The sequence below is a fragment of the Oncorhynchus masou genome, chromosome 25 (genome assembly GCF_036934945.1).
Source record: "Oncorhynchus masou masou isolate Uvic2021 chromosome 25, UVic_Omas_1.1, whole genome shotgun sequence".
Taxonomy (NCBI): Eukaryota; Metazoa; Chordata; class Actinopteri; order Salmoniformes; family Salmonidae; genus Oncorhynchus; species Oncorhynchus masou.
The window spans coordinates 11362662-11370161 of NC_088236.1; the positions used below are offsets into that span (position 1 = coordinate 11362662).

A 7500-nucleotide genomic window follows, 5' to 3' on the forward strand; every position below is an offset into this window, starting at 1 on the left:
GTGACCAAGAACCCAATGGTCACTCTGACAGAGCTTCTGAGTTCCTCTGTGGAGATGGGAGAACCTTCCAAAAGGACAACCTTCTCTGCAGCACTGAAACCAATCAGGCCTTTATGGTAGAGTGGCCAGACGGAAACCACTCCTCAGTAAAAGGCACATGACAGCCCGCTTGGAGTTTGCCAAAAGGCTCCTAAAGACTCTCAGACCGTGAGAAACAAGATTCTCTGGTCTGATGAAACCAAGATTGAACTCTTTGGCCTGAATGCCATGTGTCACGTCTGGAGGAAACTTGGCACCATCACCACGGTGAAGCATGGTGGTGGCAGCATCATGCTGTGGGGATGTTTATAAGCGGCAGGGACTGGGAGACTAGTCAGGTTCAAAATAAAGATGGCGCAAATGGTGCAAAGTACAGAGAGATCATTGACGAAAACCTGCTCCAGAGCGCTCAGGACCTCAGACTGGGGCAAAGGTTCACCTTCCAACAGGACAACGACCCTAAGCACACAGCCACGATAACGCAGTAGTGGCTTCGGGACAAGTCTCTGAATATCCTTGAGCGGCCCAGCCAGAGCCCGGACTTGAACTTGATCTCTCGCTGGAGAGACCTGAAAATAGCTGTGCCGCTGCCCCCCCATCCAACCTGACAGAGCTTGAGAGGATCTGCAGAGAAGAATGGGAGAAATTACCCAAATACAGGTGTGCCAAGCTTATAGCGTCATACCCAAGAAGACTCAAGGCTGTAATCGCTGCCAAAGATGCTTCAACAAAGTACTGAGTAAAGGGTCTGACTACTTATGTAAATGTGATATTTCAGTTATTTATTTGTTATACATTTTCAAAGATTTCTAAAAATCTGTTTGTGCTTTGTCATGATGGGGTATTGTGATGTCATTATGGGGTATTGTGATGTCATTATGGGGTATTGTGATGTCATGATGGGGTATTGTGTGTAGATTGATGAGGGTTAGAAAACTATTTTAATGAATTTTAGAATAAGGTTAAGGGGTCTAAATACTTTCCTAATGTACTGTAAACATACCTTCAACCTCATCTGACCTACATATACAGACCTTCAACCTCATCTGACCTACATATACAGACCTTTAGCCTCATCTGACCTACATATACAGACCTTCAACCTCATCTGACCTACATATACAGACCTTCAACCTCATCTGACCTACATATACAGACCTTTAGCCTCATCTGACCTACATATACAGACCTTTAGCCTCATCTGACCTACATATACAGACCTTTAACCTCATCTGACCTACAGTACCAGTCAAAGGTTGGGCATACCTACTCATTCAAGGGTTTTTCTTTATTTTTAACTATTTTCTACATTGTAGTATAATAGTGAAGACATCAAAACTATGAATGAACACATATGGAATCATGTAGTAATTTCAAAAAGTGTTCAACATTTTTTTTTTGATTTTAGATTCTTCAAAGTGGCCACCCTTTTCCTTGATGACCACTTTGGACACGCTTTGCATTATCTCAACCAGTTTCATGAGGTATTCATCTGGAATGCTTTTCCAACCGTCTCGAAGGATTTCCCACGTATGCTGAGCACTTGTTGGGTGCTTTTCCTTCACTCTGCAGTCCAACTCATCCCTAACCATCTCAATTGGGTTGATGTTGGGTGATTGTTGAGGCCAGGTCATCTGATGCAGCACTCCATCACTCTCCTTCTTGGTCAAATAGCCCTTACACAGCTAGGAGATGTGTTTTGGGTCATTGTCCAGTTGAAAAACAAATGATAGTAACACTAAGTGCAAACCGGATGTGATGGCGTATTGTTGCAGAATGCAGCGTGTTCTCTATGTTTGGTTAGGTCAGGGTGTGACTCGGGTGGGAAAATCTATGTTTTCTATTTCTTTGTTTTTGGCCGAGCATGGTTCCCAATCAGAGGCAGCTGTCTATAGTGGTCTCAGATTGGGGGTCATATATAAGTTGTCATTTTCCTTTGGGTTTTCGTGGGATCTTGTTTTCTGTTTAGTGTCTGTTTCTGACACAACTTTTCGCTTTGTCTTTTGTTATTTTGTGTTTTTTGAATAAAAGGAATCTGCACTTTGGTCTACTATTCCTACCACCAACAAGAGCCGTTAAAATGACAGTGTCACCAGCAAAGCACCCCCACACGATCACACCTCCTCCATGCTTCATGGTGGGAACCACACATCATCCATTCACCTACAGATCATCCGTTCACCTACTCTGCATCTCACAAAGACACGGCGATTGGAACCAAAAATCTCAAATTTAGACTCATTCGACCGAAGGACAAATTTCCTTTGTGTTTCTTCTCTTCTTATTATTGTTGTCCTTTATTAGCGGTTTCTTTGCAGCAATTCACAAAGTCACCTCTGAACAGTTTACGTTGAGATGTGTCAACTATTTATTTGGGCTGCAATCTGAGGTGCAGTTAATTGCTGATTTCTGAGGCTGGTAACTCTAATGAACTTATCCTCTGCAACAGAGGTAACTCTGGGTCTTCCTTTCCTGTGGCGGTCCTCATGAGAGCAAGTTTCATCAAAGCGCTTGATGTTTTTTGCAACTGCACTTGAAGAAACTTTCAAAGTTCTTTCAATTTTCAGATTGACTGACCTTCCTGTCTTAAAGTAATGATGAACGCTTGTTTCTCTTTGCTTATTTGAGTTGTTCTTGCCATAATATGGACTTGGTCTTTTACCAACTAGGGCTGTCTTCTATATACCACCCCTACCTTCTCACAACACAACTGATTGGCTCAAACACATTAAGAAGGAAAGAAAATCCACAAATTAACTTTTAACAAGGCACACCTGTTAATTGAAATGCATTCCAGGTGAATACCTCATGAAGCTGGTTGAGAGAATGACAAGAGTGTTCAACGCTGTCATCAAGGCAAAGGGTGGCTACTTTTGAAGAATCTCAAATATAAACTATGTTTTGATTTGTATGTCACTTTTTTGGTTACTACATGATTCCATATGTGTTATTTCGTAGTTTTGATGTCTTCACTATTATTCTACAATGTAGAAAATAGTAAACAATAAAGAAAAACCCTTGAATCAGTAGGCGTGTCCAAACTTTGGACTGGTACTGTACACACACATCTTTATCCTCATCTGACCTACATACATACTGTTCACACCTTTATCCTCATCTGACCTACATACATACTGTTCACACCTTTATCCTCATCTGTTATTTTTCTCTTTCTCTCTACCTGTTTTCCTTCCTCACTCTTTCTTTGTCTTTCTGTTCATCTCTCTCACTCTCCTTTGCTTTCTTTCTCCATCTCTCTCTCTTTCTCTCTCTCTCCATCTCTCCTTCCATCTATCTTTACCTCCATCCCTCTCTTTTTGTAGGAGGCTCAGACCACTGTTATCCATAATCCAATGGATGGAACTAAGGTACACCCCCTCTCCTCTCTTCATCTCTCCTGTCCCTCCCCTCTGTCTTCTCCTCTCTTCTCTTCTCCTGTCTCCCCTCCCCTCTCCTCTCCTGTCCTTTCCCCCCTGTTTTCTCCTCTCTTCTCTTCTCCTGTCCCCCCTCTCCTGTCCCACCCCCTCTCCTCTCTTCTCCTCCCCTCTCCTCTCCTGTCCTCTCCTCTCCTGTCCTGTCCTGTCCTGTCCTGTCCTGCCCTGCCCTGCCCTGCCCTGCCCTCTCTTCTCTTCTCTTCTCTTCTCTTCTGTCCTCTCCTGTCCTCTCTTCTCCTTTCCTCCTCTCCTCTCCTGTCCTCTCTTCTCCTTTCCTCTCCTTCCCTCTCCTCTCCTCCCCTGTTCTCTCCTGTCCTCCCATTCATCTGTTCTGTTTGATATTTTTTCCCCCTTTCTGCGTCTTTGTGTGCGGGACATCACAGAGGCCTGTACTGTGTCATCACAGAGCTGTGTGCTGTGTCATCACAGAGCCGTGTACTGTGTCATCACAGAGGCCTGTACTGTGTCATCACAGAGGCCTGTACTGTGACATCACAGAGGACTGTACTGTGTCATCACAGAGGCCTGTACTGTGACATCACAGAGGCCTGTACTGTGACATCACAGAGGCCTGTACTGTGTCATCACAGAGCCGTGTGCTGTGTCATCACAGAGCCGTGTACTGTTTGTGTGCAATTATGCACAGGTATTTATGTTTTATCCAGCAGCCCGCCCAGCACAGTCCCTCCCTAATAGTGTGGGTGTATATGAATATGTAGGTGTGTGTGTGTGTGTTTGAGTGAAGACCATTTTTAAAACACTAATGTCAACTGGAAACAAGTGGTTTGTTTGGTTGAACTTTGATAAAAAATAGTAGCATATTGAGTTAATTGAATGTGCTCAATATTAGTCTCTACACTCTTAGAGAAAAAGGTGCTTTCTAGAACCTAATAGGGTCCTTCTGCTGTCACCATAGGAGAACCCTTTGAAGAAGCCTTATTGCTTCCAGGTAGAACCCTTTTGAGTTCCATGTAGAACCCTTCCCACAGAGGGTTCTACATGGAACCCAAAAGGGTTCTACCTGGAACCAAAAAGGGTTATCCTATGGGGACAGTCAAGAACCCTTTTGAACCCTTTTTGTCCTAAGAGTGTATAGTTTTTAGGGACTTGCATGTGCTAAGAGACAGACTCACAAAGCATACAGTATGTTTGTTTGTACCAGTTAACAACTCGCATTCACTAATCTTTCAAATCAAACCACTGAATTTCAACCCCTTGATGTGAAAGTGACTTTACACTGAGGCAAACCCTTACAGAATTAAATATGTCCCGAAGGGTGTGTGTCACGACTTCTACCGACGGTGGCTCCCCTTCCTGTTCGGGTGGCGCTCGGCGGTCGTCATCACCGGCCTACTAGCCACTGATCCTTTTTTTCCCCCTTGTCTGTTGATTAGTTACACCTGTGTTTAATTAGGTTAATTGGTTGGGCTTTATTATCCAGCTGGCCCGCCTGCTGGGTGTGTGGCATTATTCTGTGTGTACATTTGTGCATGACTGTAGGTCACGGTTGTCCGTGTATGTGTGTATTTTCTGGACTGTTTAGTTCCCCGTGTTTTGGGACATTTGTTTGGGTTGGCGTCGGTTTCACCTGTGTGGTGAATTAAAAGTATCGCTACCCTGAACTCTCTGTTTCCTGCGCATGACTTCTTCCTCCACTACACCCCGGGCATTACAGTGTGTGTGTGCGGGGGTGTGGGTGAAACATTGTCCCTGTGTGGCCTAACTACACCAAACCTACAGGACTTATGTAACAGCCTGAAATCAACCGTGGCCCCTGTGGGAAATCAACAGCTTCTGCTCTGCTTCCTCCCTTGGTTGGCCCTGTGAGCGTCTACAGTGTTTGTGTTCATACCGTACTGTAGCATCTGGAGCCTATTTATCTACTGGTTTCATTACCATCTCCCCCTTGTCTATTTGTCTTTCTATCTATCAATCTGTTTGTCAGTGACACAGTTTTTGTGTTATATGTAGCCTATACAGTAGATCTGCTATCTACTACACACACACACACACACACATACACACACACACTCACACTCACACTCACACAGGTGACCTATTCTCTCTTCCTCACGAGCCACACACTCCATCACACACTCTCCTCTGTGGAATTCTCCAGTGTCGAAGTGTTCCAAATGAGACCAGCGTATCCATGTCCTACCAAGGGAATATAAAGCCCTTTAAATACACTAATTGGAAATCAGAGCTCCTTAGTCTGAATCCCAAACAGCACCTTATTCCCTAAAGAGTGCAATGAGTTTGACCAGGGCTCATAGGGTTTTGGTCAAAAGTAGTGCACTACATAGGGAATAGGGTGCCATGTAGGCCCGAAGTCTTACACTCTTCCTCTGGCAGGTCAGGGAGGAGAGACACGGCATCCTGTGGAGAGCAACACATTACAGGTTATTAGGGGAATGGAAGAGATTAATGTAGGGGAATGGAAGAGATTAATGTAGGGGAATGGAAGAGATTAATGTAGGGGAATGGAAGAGAGTAATGTAGGGGAATGGAAGAGATTAATGTAGGGGAATGGAAGAGATTAATGTAGGGGAATGGCAGAGAGTAATGTAGGGGAATGGAAGAGATTAATGTAGGGGAATGGCAGAGATTAATGTAGGGGAATGGAAGAGATTAATGTAGGGGAATGGAAGAGATTAATGTAGGGGAATGGAAGAGATTAATGTAGGGGAATGGCAGAGATTAATGTAGGGGAATGGAAGAGATTAATGTAGGGGAATGGCAGAGATTAATGTAGGGGAATGGAAGAGATTAATGTAGGGGAATGGAAGAGATTAATGTAGGGGAATGGAAGAGATTAATGTAGGGGAATGGAAGAGATTAATGTAGGGGAATGGAAGAGATTAATGTAGGGGAATGGAAGAGAGTAATGTAGGGGAATGGAAGAGATTAATGTAGGGGAATGGCAGAGATTAATGTAGGGGAATGGAAGAGATTAATGTAGGGGAATGGAAGAGATTAATGTAGGGGAATGGAAGAGATTAATGTAGGGGAATGGAAGAGATTAATGTAGGGGAATGGAAGAGATTAATGTAGGGGAATGGCAGAGATTAATGTAGGGGAATGGAAGAGATTAATGTAGGGGAATGGAAGAGATTAATGTAGGGGAATGGAAGAGAGTAATGTAGGGGAATGGAAGAGATTAATGTAGGGGAATGGAAGAGATTAATGTAGGGGAATGGAAGAGATTAATGTAGGGGAATGGAAGAGATTAATGTAGGGGAATGGCAGAGATTAATGTAGGGGAATGGAAGAGATTAATGTAGGGGAATGGAAGAGATTAATGTAGGGGAATGGAAGAGATTAATGTAGGGGAATGGAAGAGATTAATGTAGGGGAATGGCAGAGATTAATGTAGGGGAATGGAAGAGATTAATGTAGGGGAATGGAAGAGATTAATGTAGGGGAATGGAAGAGAATAATGTAGGGGAATGGAAGAGATTAATGTAGGGGAATGGAAGAGATTAATGTAGGGGAATGGCAGAGATTAATGTAGGGGAATGGAAGAGATTAATGTAGGGGAATGGAAGAGATTAATGTAGGGGAATGGAAGAGATTAATGTAGGGGAATGGAAGAGATTAATGTAGGGGAATGGCAGAGATTAATGTAGGGGAATGGCAGAGATTAATGTAGGGGAATGGCAGAGATTAATGTAGGGGAATGGCAGAGATTAATGTAGGGGAATGGCAGAGATTAATGTAGGGGAATGGAAGAGATTAATGTAGGGGAATGGCAGACATTAATGTAGGGGAATGGAAGAGATTAATGTAGGGGAATGGCAGAGATTAATGTAGGGGAATGGAAGAGATTAATGTAGGGGAATGGCAGAGATTAATGTAGGGGAATGGAAGAGATTAATGTAGGGGAATGGCAGAGATTAATGTAGGGGAATGGAAGAGATTAATGTAGGGGAATGGAAGAGATTAATGTAGGGGAATGGAAGAGATTAATGTAGGGGAATGGAAGAGATTAATGTAGGGGAATGGAAGAGAGTAATGTAGGGGAATG

General features: G+C 43.5%; 1 protein-coding gene across 10 annotated transcripts in view; it reads left to right on the forward strand.

The window, feature by feature from the left end:
- Positions 1-7500, forward strand: part of LOC135513781 (calcium/calmodulin-dependent protein kinase type II subunit beta-like) — a 138621-nt gene that overhangs the window by 112071 nt on the left and 19050 nt on the right. For 6 of the 10 annotated variants that reach the window (XM_064936698.1, XM_064936700.1, XM_064936703.1 and 3 more), the window contains one exon: positions 3363-3407. The exons of the other annotated variants lie outside the window; for them this stretch is intronic. In XM_064936698.1, coding sequence (XP_064792770.1) covers positions 3363-3407 — 45 coding nt within the window. The remainder of the gene's footprint in view (positions 1-3362; positions 3408-7500) is intronic. 10 annotated transcript variants of the gene reach the window in all.